Consider the following 25421-nt stretch of genomic DNA (forward strand, 5'->3'; position numbering starts at 1 on the left):
AGGAACATTCAGTTAAAGTTTGGAAGTATTTTGCCTAGTAGTTTCAGAGGAGAAGATTCTTGAAATAGTTTACAACGATAGACAACGACAGACGACGACGGGCGACGACGGACGCCAAGTGATGGCATAAGCTCACTTGGCCCTTCGGGCCATGTGAGCTAAAAAGTAATGTTTAATGTGACAGTACTGTCTGTTCATAAAGTGTGTAAGTATGAGTGTATTTATTAGTACAATGAGTCTGGGAACAAAAATTTGTCATCATAACAAACCAAACCCCTTCAATAACTTGAACGGAAACAGGGTATGTGTCAAATAGACAACAACCCCAACCAAAGAGCAGAATACAGCCCTATGTTCAACGCAGAAAGAAATACAACACCAAAGGCAGCTTCAGCTGGGCCCTATTAATACATACTATTACAGCCAAAAAAGGACGTCACACATAACTCTAAAAGATACAAATGAACCAAAATTATAAAAAAAACACAAGACTAACAAAGTTTATAGGTTTTTGACTTGGGACAGGTGCAAACATGGGGTTAAACATGTTTTGTTTTTTTTAGTGACAAACCTCCCCCTATACCTCTAGCTAATATGGAATAAACAAACACATAGCGAAAAACTAACAGCTTGTAAAGAATAAATACATCCCTAGCTACTGTGGATTCATTATTATTCGTTGGATACCAATTTTCGTGGATTTCGTGGGTACAAGTGAACCACGAATTTAAATGTTCAACGAACTGCAAAATTTCTGTTGGTTTGAATGTAGACTTTTGGTAGTACCACGAAATCAAATATCCACGAAAAGATAGGTAGTCCTCAATCCACGAAAATTGGTACCCACGAAAATAAATGAATCCACAGTACTTTATAGATTTGAGGGTTCAAGGATTAAATCAAACATAAAAAACAATTTAACAATTTTATTTAATAATCTAAAGCTTATAAAATCTAATACTTTGTATAGAAAACAAATGTGCTTTCAGCACACTAATAATATATATGTTTAATTCTACATCACCATGGCAACACATGGAAGGATTTTAAATTATGATTCAAAGGTCAAATCTTATAAATGTTGACCTTTGTACAATTAAATTTATGTATAAAACATGAACTTTGGTCTTTTACACATACACAAAATTGTAGCTCAAACTTAATTCTGGTCAGCAGTGTATGAATGTATTAAATAAAAAAATATTACCCTGATAGAAATTCAAATAGTTAAAAAGTTTATAGAAAAAATTAAATGACAAGTATACTACTCCTCATGTGCTTCAGGCTTTTATTATTGAAAAATGTGTTAGTGTTGTATTTGATCCTGACTGTCTTGTCAAAATTTAAAATCTTACAAAAAACACAAATTTACAACTCTAGCATTAGCACAGTCACATAAAAAATGATATAAATTTCTGTACACTTGAACGGTATATTGTACTGAAACAACATTTTTACAGATTGTCATTACAAAATACAATTTATATAAAAAAATTGATAATCATGGTATAAATATATGTAATATATGTATATATATTATATGTATATGAATATTTATATCAATTAGAAATCATAATTATAAAATACCAAATACAACATTGATGTATTTATCTCAAAATCAACTCTTCAAAAAGACCAAAAACTCATTTTTCAATATGTATTTCAATGTTCTAAAATCAATCAAAAGTCTTATATATGTATGCATAAGGTTGATTTTTATCCAACACAGCTAAGGGAGCTACCATTTGATTTTTATGGGGGGGGGGCTAGGATGAAAAATTTTGTCCTGCATTTTTTTTTTAGCTGTGTAATCTCTGTCCTGCCTTTTTATTTTTCACTCTGTGAATCGGTCCTGCCTTCTTTTTTTATAGTTTTATCCTGACTTTTTTTTACCGAAATTGTCGTCCTGTCTTTTTTTTTTGCAAGTGTCTCATCCTGCCTTTTTTTTTTACTCAAAACTCCTGTCCTGCCTATTTTTTCAAATTTCATCCTAGCCCCCCCATAAATATCAAATGGTAGCTCCCTAAATCTATAAATCTATAAATTTATAAAAAATTTGAATGATACCATAGATATTAAGTAACATGATTGCTTGGGACTTTCAATTAAAAAAAACTTCTTATGGCATAAATCACAAAATCAGTGTAAATTAAATAGATATAAATTGATATAGATAAGTGACAGCCATATTTATAAAATATAAAAAAATATTATTTCTAAATAACCCGGTATCATGGTAAGCAAAATTTAACATCATGTTGTTTTATTTTTTGTAACAAAATTCACTACAAATACACTGGCATCTAGAGGTACATTACACAAATATCAGACTTAGAAGACATTCTTCTAATGCATTAGTAATCCTGGTTGAAGGAAATTGTATTATGTTTGAATGATCTCCCATTTACCAGAAAAAAAATTAAACAGCATGTTTGTTCCTTTTCTAGATGCCTGCGGCAAAAGATTTGAAAAAAATACATTAAATTTGGTATTAAACTTGTGTTTTCATTTTAAAAAATCCTTTAAATTGGTGTGCTATGAATAAATATACTAGCTTTTACACAGTGTAAATACAAATGCAGTGCTTGTTAACATTTTTAATCTAAGTAAATAATAAACAGCATATACAATATAACAGTATATGTATTTTCTATCCAGAATTGAATGCATCTCTTTTGTATGAAGGACATGTAAAATTGTACCGTTATCTCAAACAGCAGAAACATATTTAATGCCCTAATTGAAATCTCCCTGAGCAGAACACTACTTTTCTTTTGATTTCTGTGATTTTAATACAATTGTCTTGAATTTGGCACAAATTGACCTAAGGTCCGTCATAAAACAATCATCACTTTTCATTTGTGACATCAAAATAAATTACTGTTGATTCAACATTATTCATGTGATACCACTTTTTGTGGGTTTTGTGGGTACAGGAACCATAAAATACAAATATTCATGCAATGAATGACAAAATTTCTATAGATTTTGTGTGCAGAGATTGGAATAACCATGAAATCAAAAACCCACTAAAATGCAAATTTTCCTCAATTCACAAAAAATTGATATCCCACGAAAATAAATGAATCCACAGTAAGTACATTTGTAGAGTAGATTTACAGGTTGGTGTGGCCAAATATTCATTATGACCTTGAATTACCTTGACAATGAATATTTGTATACTAATTCTAGATTTGCAGCTTACAGAAATGTTATAAAATATACCTCTATGGTCGGGTTGTTGTCTCTTTGATACATTCCCGATTTCCATTCTCAATTTTATATAACTTAAAAAGGAACAAAATCAAGCATCATACAAATATGTTAAGTCTTTTACACTTGTAAAAAAGATGCACTCATTTCAGGATTGAAATCATTTCATCTCAACTATAACAAACAATACTGATCATGGACATTAGGTACCATTGTCAATTATTCTATTTTCTTTTGTCTTCCTTTGAAATCATCCATGGAGTTTGATGCACCAAAATATAAACATATCAAAGCCAGCACTTTGGTTGGAACCACTCTGTAAAAGACAAAAAAAATAATTATAATACAAATTAAGAGCCTAGATCTTTAGGATGGTACCTCAAACCAGTGTGATTAAGTCATCCACCTTAGATTAGATGTTGAATGCACATATATAAGTATCACATGTGCTTGAAACATTGTACCTTGATTCTCTTACTTTTTAATTGTTATAAAGGAAGCCAGTATCTTTAAACAAGAGGCTATATAAAAGAGCCTATATTGATCATCTGGTGAGATCACAGGCTCTTGTCTCAGAATGTATTTTTTTCTTTATACCTTAATATGAAAAAAATATTCTGAGACAAGTGCCTGTGGGTGAGATGGATAATTTCAATATTAATATGGACAAAAATGTAATTTATGACTAAAATATCTTTTTTGTTCATCTTGTATTGCTCATAATTTTTACTAATATAATACAAAAATACCAATTCCAAAAATTGGTAAAAAAAAATGTCATATACAGTGTAGTTTTATAATAGCCACTATCAGGAGTCTTCTAGCTGACCAAGTTGGCTATGATGACCTATTTGTAGATCTTGTCTTGCTGATCATTCTTCGCTGATTAATGTTTCGTAAGGATTTGAAGTTAAATTTCAGTTATATTGTTTAATTGTAGATCTTGTCTTACTGATCATATATGATAGGTCTTTTCAGAAGTTGTAAAGAGATGTTATGCGACTAATCCCAAATGGAAAAGTCAAATCTCTTAGGTCAATTTGTACCAAGGTTGCCTTAATGACCCAAACATTTTTCATTATAAACGATTCCTGTACATATAAGGGTTTTAGAGATATCTCAAAAAAGAAGTAAGGTCAAAGGTCAAGGTCAAACTTTAAATTGCTTTCAAGCACACTTAATTAAAGCCTTGAAGATCAGGTCAAAAACACATAATTTGCTCCCTGGGACATTTCCCTTTGACCTTGTGATTGTTGTCAAAGTCATTTGTCCCAATTTTATTGCTGACGACCCCATTGGCCCAGGACCTTTGGTTTGATAGTTATAGCTAAATTTGACTTTTCAGAAACAGTTAACAGGCGTTTTGCCCCTTACAGCAAAGGTAATATTTCTTCAGTCAAATTGAGGGGGGGTGGGGTAGGGTAGGAGGGGTCCTGATCCCCAAATCGCGGGCTTAAAAACACAAAATCTTGAGGTCCCAAAATTTAAATAAATTTAAATCCTTACATCCTGAAATTCAAAAGAAGAATTCCGGGATCCCAAAAGGGTCAATCCAGAAATCCTGAGCTTAAAAACACCCCATCCTGGATTCCCGATAAAGGTTCTATCCCCCTCCAAACTGTAACAAAGTCACGTTTTAAGGAGCCAAACATTTCAGTATTCAAGACTCCTGAAAGTATAATGGTTTCTGAGAGTTTCTGTTAACAAGGTGTAAGGTCAAGTTAAATATTATATAAATAACACATAGCTGAGATGGTGATAGAGCAGATTGTTACCCCGAGAAAACATTGTCAACCGCGGCGCAAGCCAAGGTTGACAATGCTTTTTCAGGGGGTACTAATCTGCTCTATCATCCTCTCAGCTATGTGTTACTTAATTGATTATACTGAATGTTCTAGGATTAATGTCTTTTACAGATTAATTTTATTATAAAAGTATTTTCTATGACGTCACGAAAAAATAACAATGTTACGGGTATTAGAAAAAAAACCACGAAAGTGAAGATGTTGTTTTATTATTTTATTTTGAAAGTCAAATAATAAAATCTGAGCCTAAACGTAGAACTTAAGGCATTGCATTTAATTACTTGATGTAATCTCAATTCATTGTCCTTTAAATTATCGATTTTTGATTATTGAGGGTAACATTAAAAAACAATGTCACCCTCTCAGCCATGTGATAGAGTAAATCAACACCCTCATATTAGCCAATCAAAATATTGCATTTTAACGTGAAGCATAATAAAAACAATTGAAATAATGTATAATAATAAGAAATAAAGTAAGGTCTTTCCCTTTTGAAAAAGGAAAGACCATTATAAATAATATATATGATTTATCTTGATAACATATATAATAAAATTAAAAATAAAATAATTAATAAAATAATAACTTTTTTTTTAAATTTCATCATTGTGATAAATATGAGTCGCATAGAAGCAATAGTTGGTATCTGCTTGACTGTTGAGGCAGTTACCAAGTTTTCAATATATATCAATAATTATGTTGTTTTTTTTTACAAAATGGATAGTTTTCACCATTTAACTTATGTACATAAACCTTTTTCTGAAGAAAATTCTTTAATTTGTCCACAATTAGAAGAAGTTTACTTTTTTTTAATTGCTTGCTTCCAGGAAGCAATTCGCCGACATATTTTCCGTATGCAAAGTGACCTTAGCGTGACCCTCCTCGTGAAAATCTGGTGATCGCAATACGCATACGTCACTAAAATAAACTATAATCTGATTGTACATGTTATACACGTGCTCAATATCCATGTTTATTGTTGATTGTTTACTATAAGGTGACAATCAGTAAACTACAGCTTCAAAACTCGACAATTAATGAGCGGCCACATTTTCATCTCATAACTGATAAAAAGAAAAAAAAATTGACAATTATATGATATGTTTGCATAAAAAATGATAAATTCGTACACAAAAGACTAAGGGACGACATCAAAAAATCAATGAAGGATAAAAAACTTAATTCAAATAGTTTGGGGGTGGGGGTGAAATTGCTGCAAGTTTTGTATAAATTGACATCGATTTTACATATATATATATATATCCTTATTGGTCAATCATCTTTTTCCAAATTAAGTTAAGAGGGGGGTAGGGGGTCAGTGAAAAAACTATATGAATTAAGTTTTTCATTCTTCATTAAACTTTTGATGTTGTCCCTAAGTTTATGATATATACAATCATCACAATTCACAAGTTGAATTTTTTGTCAATCAAGATTCTCAGAAAATAAATTTTCATGATCATGGATCACGAAAATATAAAAAAAAATCTGTAGAAAAAAATGACCACAATAGCGAAAATGGGCTGATGACGAAGAACGAAAATAACCCATCAGGCCCCTCATCTATAACTTGCCATGTTGTAAACTACATTAAAAAAAAGCATACCAGTCACACTTTCAAAGCATTTTTAGCCAAAGACTGACACTATATAAGCAACAGAAGAGTAAGATTCACACAATCAAAGCAGAAGAAGCATATAGAGTTCTAGTAAGTTCCTCACTATCAAAGTAAAAGAAGGGTAAGGTACACTTTGTCATAGCAATATAAGCAAAGGGTCCAGAAGCACAGAGTATATATGTAAGGTCCTCAGTATCAAAGTAAAAGAAGAGTAAGGTACACACTGTCATAGCAATATAAGCAAAGGGTCCACACTATTACATCTTTTTACTTAACCTAAGTTTTGTCCTCATTCCTGTATGTTTGACATCACAATTTTGAACCATATAATTCCTAACACTTTCATTTGCCACCTACCAACAAATCAGTATATATACATGCCTTCTCAATCCGCTTTTGTGCTTTTTCCTCTGAAATTATCCATCACATTTGAAACTCCAAAATAGTAACAAACACAGGAAAGCACTTTACATGGTAAAACCCTGCCAAAGCAAACATAATTTTATAAAATCAACTGTATTTTATGATGATTCACTCACTTGTAACCGTTGATTAATTGATGGTGTGTAATGCCACTTTCAGCACTTTTGGCTGTATCATTGGGGCCAGTCAAATGCACCTGGTCACAAGTAGAGTTTCAAACTCACTACCTCTGTGTTGAAAGGTTACTGTTTTAATACCATAAATGAACTACTTAGACCACTCTGCCACAGAGGTCCCTTTCAACGAACTTTCTAACCCAGAGGACAGAAATTTAAACCAAAGCCAAAATTTCATGAATTGGAAAGGCACAGGAATAAAGCAAGGGGAAAATAAGGAAAGCACGCACTGCCAACTAGCACTGAATAAACCAGCATGCACACTTTACTGACTTACATTAAAAAGCTTTATTCTAATTTTTGGTTTCTTCCTTTGAAATCGTCCATAACATTATTTATCCCAAAATATTGGCATGCAAGAAATTGAACTTTAGCTGGCAGGATTCTGAAATGTATGATAGGCTATCAGTAATACAATTTGTCTGGTTCAACAAGTCACTTCATGAAGAGAAAGGGTTGATTATAACTAATTCCATGCAACATCATTTGTAATGTTCATTTGGATTGGATAACATCACCAATTCTCAAGGCTTCAATTAACAATTGATGCTATGAAAATGACTATGAATGACAAATTTTTAATGTGTGATTTGACGTTGTTTTCTGTCAGTTTCATTAGAATGGAGATGACAATATTGTATTTAAAGCTCTGACAGCATCAATTGGTGATTCGATGGTTGCAAATAACCGTTAACTGGATGCGCTAATGCGTCTCAAGTAAACTTAATTTGCAACCATCAAATCACCAACTGATGTTGTCAGAGCTTAAAATACAATACAGTTATCTCCTACTGTAATTGGAATGTCTATAATAAAAGAAGATGTGGAATGATTGCCAATCAGACAACTATCCACTAAAGACCAAAATGACACAGAAATTAACAACTATAGGTCACCGTACAGCCTTCAACAATGAGCACAGCCCATACCGCATAGTCAGCTATAAAAGGCCCCGATAAGACAATGTAAAACAATTCAAACGAGAAAACTAACGGCCTTATTTATGTAAAAAAATGAACGAAAAAACAAATATGTAACACAAAAACTTACGACAACCACTGAATTACAGGCTCCTGACTAGATTACCAAAATGACCATTGGTGAATATTTGTCCTATATCTCGGCTAGTATAAGTCAGTCAGGGGTACTACTTGTACAAGTGTATTTTATTTACTTGAAGAAGTAAATAAAAATATACACATATAAGTAAATAAATAATGTTTGAATAATCTCCCCTTAATTTTCTAAAAAATTTACTTGTATAAGTAAATTTTTCTTACAATCCCACAAAAATCCTCAAGTTTTGAGATGTAAAATCATGCCTTTAATGATTTTTCCCAGGTTTGCTCAAATTTTTTCATTAAAGTTCAATGTTTCATCTCATTAATTCATCAAAGAAACTGATTGAGCAAAGATCTTGTATATTTGTGCAAGGCCTTCAAATATTGCTCCTTTGGGGCTTGTAAATGAGCAGTGTTCTGAAGATGACAGACAAATGGGATTTTCATTGTCCATGAAATTACACTTAAATGATTAGTAAAGACATCTGTAAAGGGTACACAATTTAAAATTCTATTAGAGCAAAGAAATCTTAAGAATTCAAGAAAAGAAGAAAGGATGATTTTTTTACTTATACAAGTAAAAAATTCTGAATGCCTAAGGGACATAACTTAGCCAATTTTTTTTTTTACCTATACAAGTAAATAAAATTCACTTGTATAAGTATCATACAAATTTACTTATTATTTATATGTGTATATTTTTTTTTTACTTCTTCAAGTAAATAAAATACACTTGTACAAGTAGTACCCCTGACTGTAAGTAGTATTCAAACAATCCTCAAATATAATATTTATGATATAAATTGCAGTCTTAAATAGCAATGAAAAAAGTCTGTATGTCATATTCCAAATTAAGTACATGCCAGTAAAACATCTTGTCAGGGTTGTTTCTATTTTCTTAATATACATTTTTTTACCATCGGGAGGATATTATTTTTTGTGGATTTCATAGGAATAAGTGAACCATGTCTTCCAATGTTCAACATAATGACTTATATGCAAGACTTTGACAAGACCACCAAATCAAATACATATGTATCTACAAAGAGAGAATTTTTCCTCAATTCACAAAAATTGATATAATAACTTTACCGGAAATGTCTATGAGTACATTGTATTATACAAACAATAAACTTTTTTTCTCACGTAAATTGGACCATAAAGGGGTGTGCAATATACATTAATGCACACTATCCACAAATGCACACTATATACACATGGGAATAAGTGAACCATGTCTTCCAATGTTCAACGTAATGACTTATATGCAAGACTTTGGCAAGATCATTACCAAATCAAATATAGATCTACAAAAATACAATTTTTCCTCAATCCACAAAAATTGATATAATAACTTTACCGGAAATGTCTATGAATATTATACAAACAATAAACTTTTTTCTCAAGTAAATTGGACCATATAGGGGTGTGCAATATACATAAATGCGCACTATACACCCCGAACTACGGTACTTACCCCTTCAATGCCATAAAGAAATACAGACTCTTTGGCAACATGACAATGTGTTGATTACAGAGAACAGCATCTACAATTTTGTTGACTGTGTCTTCTGGCTCTAGTATGGGTAGAATAAATGGCCATCTGAAAAATAAAAATTTAGCTACTAGAAATATCTACCAATCCAAACAAATATATATAAACAATAAAGTCATGTAATTGAGAAACAGAAAAATACACTGATCTATTGATACTTTTCTGTAAGGGTTATTTGCATGAAATGAGAAATTTAAAATTTATTTTTTATAAAAAATCAAACACCAAAAATACTAACATATTCATGATTTCACAATTTATACATTCAATCTCTATTTTGACACAATTCTATATCCTTAAGATAATTTCCTTCAAAAGAAACAGAAAAAAAATAATGTTTCAAAAGAGTCATTTTGTTAAAGGGGCACTAGCTACGAGATATATAAAAAATCTAAAGTTTGATTTTTTTTATCCAATCAATAATGAAAGTGAAATAGTGAAATAAAAATTCGCTTTTTGCAGCCAAAAAGGTTCAATTTTGTCAAATTACGCTAAGAAACATTGATTATTTGTTAATTCACTTGCAAGTGAATGAGACGACCTCTTTAAATCCGTATTCATGTGAACTTTAATTTAACCCCTAGCTAGAGATTGACAACGCATGCATTTTACGTGTACTGGTTATTTAAAGAAAAAGAATGTCAACAATGAAAGTGAAACTACGGTATATCATTTGATCACTAATTCGATGCACATAAAATCATTCTTATACGGTTAAAAGCAATGCGAAACATCTATTTTTAATCTATAAAATAAAATCAAACAGACCTATAAAAATCCAATTGCACGTGTTGGTTTAATCTATTCATATCTTTATTTATGTTTACATAGCTTATATGGTCATCTGAGGTCAAATCGATAGTTAATTAGATGGCGTCTGGACTAAAATACACACGAAACGAACCTATATATTATCTACCCCATGCTCTGTAAACTGTTTATTTTAGACTTTTGATAAGTTTGGATAAATGTTTTACATTGTTATAAATCAAATAGGAGAATTTGAGTCAGATCGGTGACCATGAATTTGACAGCTTGTGCCCCTTTAAACCAAGAATGCAATCAATTTTGAATTACATAGGATTGTTGCACTAATTCTTAACAATTGATCTCTTAATATATATATAGGATTCCATTATAATTCTTACACAATTTTATTTTTCATTGGGATTTCATTGTTTTTACAAAATTTTCTGATAAATATATCCAAATTCCAAAATATGAATATTTGTAAGATTTACCTGGTTTTAGCACCATCAAACATCCCTGTATTTATATAAAATGGGCAGATAACTGTAGTTTTCACTTCCTTTCCCATCATTTCAAGTTCAAATCGCATGGATTCATCGAATCCAACAGCCGCAAATTTACTAGCACAATAATCGGAAAGCCCATTTACCCCAAGGTATCCAGCAGAACTAGCAATAGTAACAATGTGGCCGTGATTCCTCTCCATCATTCCCGGCAAAAATGCCTTGCAGGTCTGCAACAAAAACAGTTTAATATGTGAAGTACAATTCAGACGCAAAATAACAAGTACATGAAAGAACCTTTACATTTTACATAAGGGAGCTACCATTTGATTTTTATGGGGGGGGCTAGGATGAAATTTGAAAAAAATAGGCAGGACAGGAGTTTTGAGTAAAAAAAATAGGCAGGATGAGAAACTTGTTAAAAAAAAAAGGCAGGATGACAATTTGTGTAAAAAAAGTCAGGATAAACTAGTAAAAAAAAAGGCAGGACCGAATAGAGTAAAAAATAAAAAGGCAGGACAGAGATTACAACTAAAAAAAAAAGCAGGACACAATTTTTCATCCTAGCCCCCCCATAAAAATCAAATGGTAGCTCCCTAATAACAACAATGTATGATCAATTAATTATAGATTCCACCACTGCAACAAGTGTGTTACAATATTTCTCCAATGGAGACATTTAAATATTAATATTGAAGGCGCAAAGCTTGCAGAGCTTTTTAATTAAGAATAATTTAAATGTGAAAATAACACAAAAATTAAAGAAAGATATTTTATAATTATAAGATATTATGCTGAATTTTGTTGTATTTTAAACACTGCACCAAGTCTACATTGCATAAATTACATGTTGATTTTGCAGCCATATATAATTATACGAAGATGTTGTATAACTGGCCGTTTCAGAATCTAAAGGACTATCGGTAATTTCATTGTTCGTACCCCAAAATGAAATTAACGTCACGCCATTGGTTGAATTTTCATTGTTTTGGACGTTTTCAACCAATCACGACGTTTTGGTGTACACTTTTGAAAATATTACCCAGAATGCATCAGATTCTGAAACGGTGAATTGTCAATGAGATAACTACCAACCTGAGAGCAAATGACGTAGGAGCTAGCAAGCTTTTGACTTTTGATAGTTATAAGTCTTTCAATTTTAAAGACATTAAGTTTTAATTACTGTAAATTCAGAAATAATATTGCGAGGTTTATATATTTGCAAAAAATGCAACAGAGTTGTAAACGCAATAATTTAAACTCGCAATTTGAAATATTTTATATGAAATAAACAGGATTTTTCTCAAAATCTTCACAGTCTAAAATGACAAAAAAATTGCAAAAAGAAATGCACACAATATAATCTGAATTTACAGTACCAGATGTTTTGTCTTGTTTACACTAATGCATAGTAGGCCAACTTGTTTATATTGGAAAAAGTTTTAAAAAAATCAAGTTGGGAATAGAATAAGAACTGTGAGGGAATACACAAAAAGATAAGCCAGTCCTGCAAAGTTGATTATCTCCCCTTTAACCTATTACACTATGTGCAGTGTAAACGTGCAGTACCTCTGTATGGTAAATGACGTCATAAAGGCCGGTATTATTGATTTTTTTCTCCGGTGAAGGACATAACTCCAAAGTTATCTATTGCTTTCATTTTCCTAAAACATCATGCTTCTGCTTAACTAGACAATTGATAATATTTTTTTTGGACAACAAATTGAAGAAAACAGAAAAATATATTACCCAGAAATGAGCCAGGGTGTTTACTTCAAATGTTTTCTGTATCATGTTGTCAGAACATTCGAGGAATTTTTTCCCAGTAACAATACCAGCATTGTTAACTAGAATATCAATATCTCCAGCCTCTTCTTTTGTCTGAAATAAACATGATAAAATGAGTTAAAAATTTACTGATATAAAATTAAAAAGATATGGTATAATTGCCAATGAGACAACTCTACACCAGAGACCAAATTACGATAAAAGGTTGGCTAGTCTAGATTGCCATACAACCTTCAATAATGAGAAAAACCCATACTGCATATATATATAGAAAGCTATAAAAGCTCACGAAATGACAAATGTAAAACAATTCATATGAGAGGGAAAAAAGCCAGATCTACGTTAAATATGATTATGAATAAACAGCAAAAAAAAAAACAACCACTGAGAGGATTTAGTTACAAACTTATTATAAGTCCATCTGTTTCCTTGTCCAATTCAACCTTCCTTTTCTTGGAAAGTTTTCTGCAATTGAAGTGCTATTTACCAGTCAGAGCTCAGGCATGAACAAGTCTGTTTTTGTTTCTGACTTATAAATAAACTCATCATACATACCAGGACTAAATTTTATATATACGCTAGACGCGCGTTTCGTCTACAAGACTAATCAGTGACGCTTGAATCCAAAAAAGTTAAAAAGGCCAAATAAAGTACAAAGTTGAAGAGCATTGAGGACCAAAATTCCTAAAAGTTTTGCCAAATACAGCTAAGGTAATCTATGCTTGAGGTAGAAAAACCTTAGTATTTCAAAAAATTCAAAATTTTGTAAACAGTTAAAATGTATAAAGGATTTAATTTTCTTGAAAAAAATAAAATATAGAACACTTGTCATTGCTTGTAGTATGTATAATAAAGAGATATAACTCTTAAATTGTGACAGAAAAACACAACCATTTTTAAAAGCTATCAAATTTTGTATGAAGACACTTGTTTTGAGTCAAGAAGTATCAAGACACTTGATTTGAGTCAAGGAGTATCAAGACACTTGTTTTGAGTCAAGAAATATCAAGACACTTGTTTTGATCCAAGAAGTATCAGGAAACTTGTTTTGAGTCGAGAAGTAACAAGACACTTGTTTTGAGTCAAGAAGTATCAGAGGACACTTTTTTTGAGTCAAGAAATATAAAGACACTTGTTTTGATCCAAGAAGTATAATGACACTTGTTTTGATCCAAGAAGTATCAGGACACTTGTTTTGATCCAAGAAATATAAAGACACTTGTTTTGATCCAAGAAGTATAATGACACTTGTTTTGATCCAAGAAGTATCAGGACACTTGTTTTGATCCAAGAAATATCAAGACACTTGTTTTGAGTCAAGAAGTATCAGGACACTTGTTTTGATCCAAGAAGTATCAGGACACTTGTTTTGATCCAAGAAGTATCAGGACACTAATGTTTTGATCCAAGAAATATCAAGACACTTGTTTCGAGTCAAGAAGTATCAAGACACTTGTTTTAATCCAAGAAATATCAAGACACTTGTTTTGAGTCAAGAAGTATCAAGACACTGGTTTTGATCCAAGAAAAATAAAGACACTTGTTTTGAGTCAAGCAGTATCAGGACACTTGTTTTGATCCAAGAAGTATCAGAACACTTGTTTTGATCCAAGAAGTATCAGGACACTAATGTTTTGATAAAAAAAATATCAAGACACTTGTTTTGAGTCAAGAAGTATCAAGACACTTGATTTGAGTCAAGAAGTATCAAGACACTTTTTTTGAGTCAAGAAATATAAAGACACTTGTTTTGATCCAAGAAGTATCAGGACACTTATTTTGATCCAAGAAATATCAAGACACTTGTTTTGATCCAAGAAGTATCAGGACACTTATTTTGATCCAAGAAATATCAAGACACTTGTTTTGATCCAAGAAGTATCAGGACACTTATTTTGATCCAAGAAATATCAGGACACTTGTTTTGATCCAAGAAGTATCAGGACACTTGTTTTGATCCCAGAAAGATCAAGACACTTGTTTTGAGTCAAGAAGTATCAGGACACTTGTTTTGATCCAAGAAGTATCAGGACACTTGTTTTGATCCAAGAAGTATCAGGACACTAATGTTTTGATCCAAGAAATATCAAGACACTTGTTTTGAGTCAAGAAGTATCAAGACACTTAAGAAATATCAAGACACTTGTTTTGATCCAAGAAATATCAGGACACTTGTTTTGAGTTAAGAAATAGTTTTCTATGTAATGTTTTGTGTACTGTTGTTTGTCTGTTTGTCTGTTGGTCTTTTTCTTTTTTAGCCATGGCGTTGTCTGTTTATCTTTGACTTATGAGTTTGAATGTCTCTTTGATATCTTTCGCCTCTCTTTTCATGATTTCCTAACTTTGTTGAGGTATTCCTAAGTTGGGTCTACACTGTATGATTTTCCAATGTTGGATTGTTACCATATAATGTTGATTTGACACAAAGCGCACCACCATGTGATCACTTAAATCAGATGCTGTTTGGTTCATCTAATAGAAATGGTATCATGTGAACGGAGAGCAGTAAAATTTACCTAAGCAATATAAAATTGGACAAGTTGAAGCATTTGAAAATCCAACCAGTGCAACCATAGATGCCAACCCCCTTTTGACACAATCAGTAACAAACTATCAAATTTTCCGTATTTTTGAAAAGTTTTCAGTAATCATTCATAAACGTGCATTTACCAATAAAAAATTACTGACAAGTGGTTGCAAAGTGATGTGCACAAAATTTGTCGTTTAACATGTTGTCTGAGTATGTATTCCATTCATTTATTGTTCAGATGTTGTCGACTCGTACATTTTCGTTTTGTCAAGGAGAAGTAGAGAAAGGGGGAAAGCTACTTCATAAATGCAAGTTTGCCTCTTCGGAAGTCAGTTAGTTATTCAACAATAGGTTGATAACTCCCGAGAAACCGGAAGCATTACATTGGCGTTTTCTAAATACCGGACCAGGACGGAAAAGTAATGATAAAAATCCGTGTTTTACAAAATTGAACGGCGATGATTGGTAATCCGTAACTGTTCGACTTTGACCGTAATAGCGTAGTTTTTATCGCAAAATCGGAAAAACTACGCAAAAATCGTAATGGTTGGCATCTATGTGCAACATGTGCAAGGGGACTTCTAAAAATTGCAAATAGGTTAGATTTTTTGGCTCCATGTTGAAGGTCTCATTGTGACTTAAAGATGAAGAACAGGAATAAAAGAGCAAATATATTTGCTGTGGTGGTTTTTGCTCTGCATGTGCTTATTATGTATCATGGATGGATACCCCATATACTCTCTTTTCTATTGTCATAAACTCTCAATTTAGAACATGATGAAGGCCATGCATAAAAAAACAAATTATATATAAAAAAGAAGATGTGGTATGATTGCCAATGAGACAACTCTCTACAAGAGACCAAAATGACACAGAAATTAACAACTATAGGTCACTGTACATCCTTCAACAATGAGAAAAGCCCATACCGCATAGTCAGCTATAACATGTATAAAAGGCCTCGAAATGGCAATGTAAAACAATTCAAACGAGAAAACTATCAGCCTGATTTATGCATTTTGTTAAATTACAAACCTTTGCAGCTACACTATAAATATCATCTCTATTACTTAAATCAATTTTGTAAGTTTTAACATATGCTCCTAATGCCTTTATCTGTTTTGCGGTTTCTTCATTGCCTTTGTCATTCACATCCCATAAAACTAATCGACATCCAAGTCTGGCAAAACGTAATGCTATTAGCCTTCCAATTCCACTTCCTAAAAAAAGAAATAACAATTAAAACTGGGTCTCATTGGGGTCTAAGTGTGACGCGGGATTGCCGTTTTTTTGTAAGCTTGACACATGAAAGTCACAAATTATTGTGCCGTGAAAACGGGAAATGAAGTCTAGCGTGACACGGGAAATTACAAAAAAATGAGAATTGCTTACGTACATAGTCATAGTGTAAGCGGGTTACGGGAATCTGACAAAACAGTAAGCAGGATCCGGGATCAGAACCCCCCAATGAGACTCCCTTAAAAGAAAATTTTTAATTTGGCTACATGAATTAACAAATGATTAAAAGAGGAAACTAAGCATATCAAGTATAATTAAAGGAACATGTGCAATGTATGACAGACATTAAAAAGGCAAGCCAAATGATTTAAAATGAACTGACCCTTTTTCATATGTAACCATAAACACACAATTTATTTTTAAAGCATATAGTGAAGGGATTTAATTAAGAAATAATTGATGCAAGCTATACTTTATTGGTTGTTTTAACCATGTTAACATGGGTAGGCATTATATTCCTGATTATTTTTGCCCGAGTGATAGTGAGGGCTAAAATAACACAAATATAATGCCTACCCCCATGTTAAAACAACCAATAAAGTATAGCTTGCATCAATTATTTCGATTCTGATTAGGACAATTAAGGTAATTTCTATGTCCGATGTGTATAAGGGTAAAGCGATTGCATTGGCTCTTCCATGAACCTCCCTTTTTTGTTTGTAAAGAAGCAAACAGCTGGCACTGTGATTTTCCAGAGGGAGGAGTTTTTGAACAGCCAGCATGAACAGTTGTTGTATCTAGGTCAATTATGTCAATTTCGGAATGCAACACATTATAGTCGATCATTATAAATGAATTAGTAACAACATGTGCATCATTTAAGAGTTTGGAAGTGTTTTAAGTTAATGAAATATATTAAATGCATGCCAATCTGATAAAATTCATTATTTTGCAGTAGTCAATACGTACGCATGTGCAGAAAAAAATTATTGGATTTAGAGCATGGGTTTATTCATAAAGCGAAAGAAGCACGTCATATTAAAATAAATCCACTTGTACAATACAAGCTTAATTCATTTAACTTTCATGATGATTATATATATAGCTAGTTCCCCATTGATGTCAATGCTTTGGAATTCAACCAGATACGTTGCAATTTGGCCATCACTGCCAGATTAATTATTGATTTGCATTTCTTTTAAAAATTCTCTGGTTATGCTAGTGTTGCAGAACTTCTCAGGTATCCTGGTAATCAATTAGTGTGCTTGTTTTTACCCAAAGACTGAAAGTGTTTATAGAAAAATCAGTTAAGCATCACCTTATACATATTATATTGTGTGCTCTGTACTGTCATGACTGTAGAGTAATGAACCCTAAACAATTTTTTGCAATTTCATGAATTTACAAAACAATCTCAAATCCCATTGTTTGTTAGTGTAAAATATGCATTCATTTTGTTTGCACAATGCCTAATGAAAAACCTAAAGGACGAATGAAATTACCGTTGAAGCATCATACCAATTACAAATAGCAAAAAATTCTTTTTAGACTGTTGGCCACCTCCCCCCAAAAAATCTTTGGCCATGACCCTTTGACTTTAAGGACCTTAATGAGGGGGGTAGGAGGGGTCCTGATCCCGAAATCCCGGGTTTAAAAACACGAAATCCCGAAATCCCGGGCTTAAAAATAGGAAAACCAGAGGTCCCGAAATTTGAAAAAAAAATAATTCCCAGGTCGCGAAAGGGTCAATCCCGAAATCCCGTACTTAAAAACACCCGATCCCGGAGTCCTGATATATCCCCCCTCCTTAAAGTCACTTTATATTTAATTGGGAATTATTACACAAAACATACAAATATTTTGGCAAGTATGATTCATTTTTTCATGCTGTTTCACTAAAATGTAAATAGAACCAAGTTGCACATGACCAAAGGAGTAGGTTCTGTAAGACCCCTTTTTGGCCCCAAAATATAGCATTTTTGGAAAATTGTGAAAATGTAATCTTTAAGCTATATTTTGGAAAGTAAAATGCTACATAAATATGAGCTGTTTTTGACAATACAATGCACAAATATTGCGTTCTAGCATCATTAAGTCATGCTAAATTACTGAACTCTTCAAAATGTTAGCATTTTGGTTAATTTTTAGACGGTTTCTATCTAAAATGAAAGTGGCCGCATTCGTGTTCATTTATAATATTGAAATGCAAGTTGTATTTGATGATAATACAAAACATATATAAAGGTTGAGGATGAACATGGATGCGGCCACTTTCATTTTTGACAAAAACCATCTGGAAAGTGACGTTTTTTGGCATATTTGATAGATTTTTCATATTTAAGCTTGAATCAGAGGGTTTTTAATGACTAAATCAGTTAAAATCTTTCACATAAACTAATCGAATCAATTAAAAGACATTTAAGTGTTTAAAAAGTGTCCAAAAACTTTCGTGATGTGAACCTAAAATTTGAGGACAAAATCGGCCCTTTATATATGTTCCAGACCATATGAGTATTTGGACCGTACGCGTACGGTCCGGACCGTATATGTATACTCGTACGGTCCGACCATACGCGTACGGTCGGACCGTATGAGGATACGCGTACGGTCCAGCTGATCACATTTATCAAAATCTTTATTTTTAGTTATACAAATTGTTATTATTACAAAATAGATGGCCGATGATAAAGTGAATAAGCGAACAATTGAAATTAAATATTTACTTAATTGTATATCCGTGAATTCTATTTTGTTACTCTGGCCGAAGGTGACACTTGCTTCTAATAAGTACGTCGTATTTTTTACATTTACATGTTTTGTTAATGCATGTTCCTTTGCGTATGCATTTCTTTTGTAAAGTTCATAAATATTCTAAAACAATTGTCCTCCCACATTATGTTTACTTCCGATATCTTCAATTTTAATGAACATACTGAGCTGCAATTAATGAATAACCGGCCTGCAAAATACAGGAGATTAACAGATTAAATAAGCGTGATCTTTTTAAATAGTTAGTCTAAGAATATTAAGTTTTTATGTCAAATGCTGTTGAACTTTTTATATTAATTGGAGATATAAGTCATGTTGATATGTTATATACATTTGTATCTAATAAGCTTGACCAACTTCTTAATATCAGTCAGACCGTACGCGTACGGTCCGACCGTATGCGTATTTTGAAAAAGTACGCATACGGTCCAGACCGTACGCGTACGGTCCAAATACTCATACGGTCTGGAACATATATATACTCCTTTGTAGCAAATGTAACTGTTGAAAACTTTTATAAATTGCTTCTTTGGGACTTTGTCCGGCATACGTTTTAACATGGTCCCTTAAAACAATTTAAAAGGTAATTAAATGACTCGAATATTGAACCAGAAAATAATTATCATTCCACACCTGCCCCTGTAACGAGCACCGTCTCGCCAGCAACATCTTTTGCACGCCAGCTCGCTGGAATAAATGCCAAAATAATAGCTTGAATCCAGTAGTATAAAATGAAGAAAAATGTTATGGAAAACTCTTTTAACCCAAGTAAAATGTCTGCCATTTCCTCTTTTTTCCCTACAACTTGAAAAAATACATAGATATAGTTTGGACTTTGATCAACGGAAGGTCAATATTCAGAACGACCGTACTGTTTAACTTCTGCCAGTAAAGGCACACCTCCACAAGTTGGGAGTAGTGGAATTTTTAATCCTCCGCCAATAATCAGTTTAATTTGTACATTCACAATCCATTATTTAAAAAATCACTTTCTGCAATCCTCCACCAATAAAAGGTAAAGTTTATTTCCAACACACTAGATTAATGTCATTATTAATTTAATGTCCCTTAAAAAAAAGAAGAAGACCAATTATGACAGTCTTATATGACTATGACTTATAATATAAGTATACAGTAAAATCTAAAAGTATACATGGTGTACAAGAATGGGATCGATTCTGGACGATACCAAGATGCGAACATTCTACAATTAGTTCTAGATTTGGTTGGAATATCAAAAAGCTGGTATTTTTTTTAGGATGAAGCTTGTAGCACCAAAAAGGTTCTAGCAGTTTATCAGGCAATGTCTAATATAAGATCTTAAGAGTTCAACTGTGAGCAATAATAATATGGATTGATTAAGAATGTTAGCAACTCAAAGTGTTAAGCTCATACTTTGGCAAAAAGCACACTGCACACTTCAACATGGTCATTAATTTAATTTCCAGAATTAGTGGCATTCGTATAGTGTCCAACTTGATACACACTAGAATAAAATGACCTAGAGTTTCATCGCTTTTTTTTGCATAGCATCATCGGCACTGCCGGTTGGATAGGGATTAGTGTTGTCCATTATGGCTCTTTCCGTTTGCAGTATACAGCTTCCAGTCAGGATCTTTAAACGGATTGAGATAAACAATATATAAGGGTCTTGTATTCCATATTTAAAGGATATTGTTTTAATTGAGAGCAATAAACCAGCTGTTACTTTTTGTGTTTTTATCCCAATTAAGTTCAGTGTCTTTCTGCAATTTTCCATTCTGCAGCTGCAGTACAGTCTCACGGCTCCGCAAATAAAATGAAGGCTTCCTGGTGTATTATTGCCTCTGCCGGTAGTAAGCCACATATTATATAGATTGCTGGATCTGCTACATTTATTGGTAGTAAAAGAATTTGTTTGATTATTTTCTTGTATGATTTTGTTATTAAATCAGCGACCAGGAGCAGTGAATATTATAATTATTTTTTATCCTCCCTCCTTTTGTAGGCGACCATCTAGCTTTTTACAACCATTAATTTGCTGAATCCCTTTCCGCCACTCAGGACAACCTCTAATAGAGTATTATAACATTAAAATAGTTTTAAAATCCTCCATCATCCCGAATATTATACAAGTATATATTATTGAACAGTTTATTTATTAAATGCATGACCACGCCCGTCTTAATTTGCGTCCGTTCTATTTTCATTTTGATATTTTAAAAAGCAAAACGAAATTTTAATATAATAAATTGACAATGAGAGTAGGTAGAGAACAAAATTGCACGATAAAAGAGATGATTTTAGCCTCGAAATTGTTAACTTTCCATTCCTAAGTATCAACATTCCAATATGGTGTGCAAATGGAGTATATGTGTTTCCCATGCAGTTAATAATACGATATTCCAGAGCTTGCATTTCTTATAATGATTTTCTGTATCATGTTTATAGAGCATGTAAAGGGTTGCTCTTTAAAAAAAAATGTATAACGAATAATTCAAAGTGATGAAGTTGAAATCATATCTTCGAAAATTTTAAAGACTCCATCACGAGGACAATAAACTTCTTGTATTAAGAGCCCCCCCCGTGAAAAAGACAATAGCCACAATTAAATATGTGCCTAAGCTTGACCCTTGTTTAAGACGCATCTTACATAGATGTCAATGAATGGAAAATATATTTCTGGGCAAGGCCTTGGCTCATGTGAATATTGTTAATGAGACTTATTACAGGGTTTATACTAACAATAGCAACACGAATGGTGCCATATGTGGAGCAGGATCTGCTTACTCTTTCAGAGCATCTGCTATCACTTCCAGTTTATGGTAGGGTTCGTTTTGTTCAGTCTTTAGTCTTCTATGTTGTGTTTTGTGTACTGTTGTTTGTCTGTTGGTCTTTTTTTTTTAGTCATGGCGTAGTCATTTCATTTATTATTTCCCTTTGGTATCTTTTCCTCTCAGTCTTATCTAGAGGGTATGTGTAAAACTGCCAATACCGATCAAATATGTCAATTTCAACAGTTAAATGATAGCAAATTGACATCACAGTCAAGTAACCTTTCCACACAAAAGTGGTCATATTATAGTAATAAAATTATAGTAATTTTTAAAGGCTTGAATAATTTTACGATTATTTTCATTTTCAGGAGCCAAAAAAAATACGAGCATTCAATTCTATATTGTTAGTACACATACATGTATTGCACTAATTTCCATGTACACGACTATAATCTTAACTTAACTTTAATACGTACAAAAAAAAAATCAAATCAAGTTACACATTTCAGAACATAACAACCAGATGCATGGGTGATTAAAGAATTTAATAAAGTGATAGTTAGATGATGATATAAAATATCGCCTTTAATGACACAAACATATACGTTTTGTATCGCCAGTTTTAAAGGCGAAAATGATATTACAGCAAGTTAATTTCTATATGCTATCGTTTCCTGGTGATGTAAAAAAAAATCTGAAATGAAATTTATATTCATAACTTTAAAAAAAAAAATGAAAATATAACATTTTATGAAATTGATGTGTCAACCAAAGAAAAAAATACAATAAAAAAGGAATGTGTTTATTTACCCGACCTTTTTGTAGTCAGTATTGAGTTAAACCACAAAATCAAATTCCAATTACAATAATTATTTAATTTCTACGTTGTATTAATGCTTTTATCATAACACTTGCTAAAATATCTCTACATATTGACAGGTTCCCCTTCCTTGACTTATGATTCAATAAAATATAAAATTCTTAACAATCTGTGAGCAAAATGAGAAGGCAAAAGGCTTTCAGGTAGACTAAAACCGTTCTGATAGATCGAGATTCAAATATTTATCAATTAAATTCATATTGAACTCGGTACTGACAACTGATTACTGATAATGGATGGACCAAATGTGTGGAATGAAGAACTGATAATGGCCAACGAACTGCGTTCAAATTGACAAGGCTAAAAGTTATCAGGTAAACCGAACCCGTTTATGATGAATTCCATTATTTGTCAAATTCTTATTGATAACTAAAAACTGATAACTGATAATGTGTTGACCAAATGTGTGGACTGAAGCTTACTTTATTCCATTTTACCTGTCTTCCATTAAATTTAACTATGCTCATAGCAGACCTGGGGTAATTAAAAATGTTATTGTGATTAGATGTAAATAATTACAATTTTGAAAGTAATTCAATATAAATTTTAAGAAAAAATTCTTAAGAATAAGAAATATCAATCTGGATCTTTTTATGTATATACATCTTTATAAATTGTTTTTCTATAAAAATAAGAAATGCATTCAAATAATCAGCATTGAAAATCTAATTGCGATTAAATGTAACAATGGCATTAGAAAGTTGAAAGTTTAATTCTTAAACAAATCTTGATCAAATGTTTCCGTTGTTTAAAAGTGAAAGTACCAGTATATGTATAAGTTCATTCTATTCTAGCTGTTGTCATTTTCATGATTTTATTCTAAATATAGCTCTTACATGTCTTTTATTAAAACTAATTGAATTGTAATTAATTACACTGTCAATGTAATTACAATGTAATCAAATACGTTTAAAAATCAATGTAATTATGATATAATTATTTTCATTTAAAAATTAATGTAATTGTAATTGTTAAATGTAATTAATTGATTACATTACAATCATTTTTTAAGATCGTCAAAACGCATCATATTCACACAAACTTGATATTCAATATATTAACTTTGACATGTAATTGACCCCAGGTCTGGCTCATAGTTCATTAAGTAGTATTTTTCTCCTTGTATATACATTATACTGCAAATAAGAAATATTTTCAACTCTGAATTCAGGAGATATGTTCAAATAGAACAGAAAAAAAATTATGACATTTTATGTAATATTTAAGTTCCTTCTGAATTTAAAGGGACATTAGCTGTCAAACTGATGATCACCGATTTGGCTTAAATTATCATATTTGATTAATAACATACTTAAATGTAAATCCAAATTACAAAAAGTCTAAAAGAAACAATTAACAATGCACGGACTAGATTTAATGTATCAGCATTTCGTGCGTATTTAAGACGAGACGCCATCTAATTAACCACCAAGATTACCTTCGAAGATTGCCGATAGTCATTCGACCCGATTTAAACATAAATATAAATATGAAATAGACTGAGAAGCATGTGGAGTTGTGTATTGACGATCTTACGAGGTCTGTTTAATTTCATGTCATAGATTTGAAAAATGTAAATCATGGTTTTCACCTGGATAAAGATAATTTCTTGTGGGTCAAATCGGTCAAAGAAATGTTTTTTTCCTATGGTGGATCACTTGTTTCATTTTCAATGTTCTTTTCTTTTTAGTTTCTGAACACACTAAGGCCATGTGTAACCAATCCTGATTAAGGTCAAGTTAGAGTTACACCAATACGGATTCATATGAGGTTGAATTATTCACTTGCAAGACAATAATATATTTGCAATGTTTTCGATCTTACTTTGACCGCTTTAATTACTGTTTGAGACAAAAACATTTGTTTTTTTTTATCTAAATGGCATCTAACATGTCTAATGCCCCTTTAACAGGTTTAAAGAATTTTCAAATTTTGTTAAAGTGGCGTAATTTTAACATACTTTTTGTATTATAGCAAATACTGTAAAAATTCTCCCTTCTTGTATCAGAGAGACCGTTTAAGATTTTGTCAACAACTCATCATATTTACAAAACTAATATCTTGCATTCTTGTGTCGGTGAAAAGGGTCCGTCAAGGTCGATTCAGATTGTAACATTTAAATAAAATCAAAAATACAAAAACTGTAATAGAAATTAACGTGAAATACCATAAATTAAACAACAACCCATCCATAATTATTTACACATCCTTTGAAGAAAATTCATGTACAAACTTATACATATTATATGTATCTGAATATACATTTTTATATCTCAAATTTGCTTTTAAGTATAACGATGACAATCTTCACAAGTGATAAAGACAAATTGGTGCAGTAAACAGTCTTGCAAAATT

At 31.9% G+C, this 25421-nt stretch overlaps 1 protein-coding gene across 3 annotated transcripts; it reads right to left on the reverse strand.

The window, feature by feature from the left end:
• Positions 1–911: 911 nt before the first annotated feature.
• On the reverse strand, positions 912–20277 carry LOC143053921 (protein dhs-3-like). Of its 3 annotated transcripts, XM_076226723.1 has the most exons (7): positions 20064–20277; positions 16458–16642; positions 12854–12985; positions 11093–11334; positions 9774–9899; positions 7513–7620; positions 912–3529 (listed from the first exon to the last, which is right to left on the reverse strand). In XM_076226723.1, exons 1-6 carry the CDS (start codon positions 20212–20214, stop codon positions 7524–7526), a joined length of 933 nt encoding a protein of 310 aa, XP_076082838.1. In that variant the 5' UTR covers positions 20215–20277; the 3' UTR covers positions 912–3529; positions 7513–7523. The 3 variants fall into 3 exon arrangements, with proteins under 3 accessions (XP_076082838.1, XP_076082837.1, XP_076082839.1); XM_076226722.1 differs by lacking the exon at positions 7513–7620; XM_076226724.1 differs by lacking the exons at positions 912–3529; positions 7513–7620 and adding an exon at positions 7007–7118.
• Between the last annotated feature and the right edge of the window lie 5144 nt (positions 20278–25421).

Source organism: Mytilus galloprovincialis, chromosome 12 (genome assembly GCF_965363235.1).
Source record: "Mytilus galloprovincialis chromosome 12, xbMytGall1.hap1.1, whole genome shotgun sequence".
NCBI lineage: Eukaryota > Metazoa > Mollusca > Bivalvia > Mytilida > Mytilidae > Mytilus > Mytilus galloprovincialis.

Bases quoted from the DNA above. Each gene is read 5' to 3' on its own strand.
- LOC143053921 (XM_076226722.1), bottom strand. From the start codon at position 20,214: ATGGCAGACATTTTACTTGGGTTAAAAGAGTTTTCCATAACATTTTTC. The intron at 16,643-20,063 runs GTGTGGAATGAT...TTCTTTTTTTAG, and splicing joins GGTGCTCGTTACAGGGGCAG to GAAGTGGAATTGGAAGGCTA. The intron at 12,986-16,457 runs GTTTGTAATTTA...TGTTTATTTCAG, and splicing joins TTTATAGTGTAGCTGCAAAG to ACAAAAGAAGAGGCTGGAGA.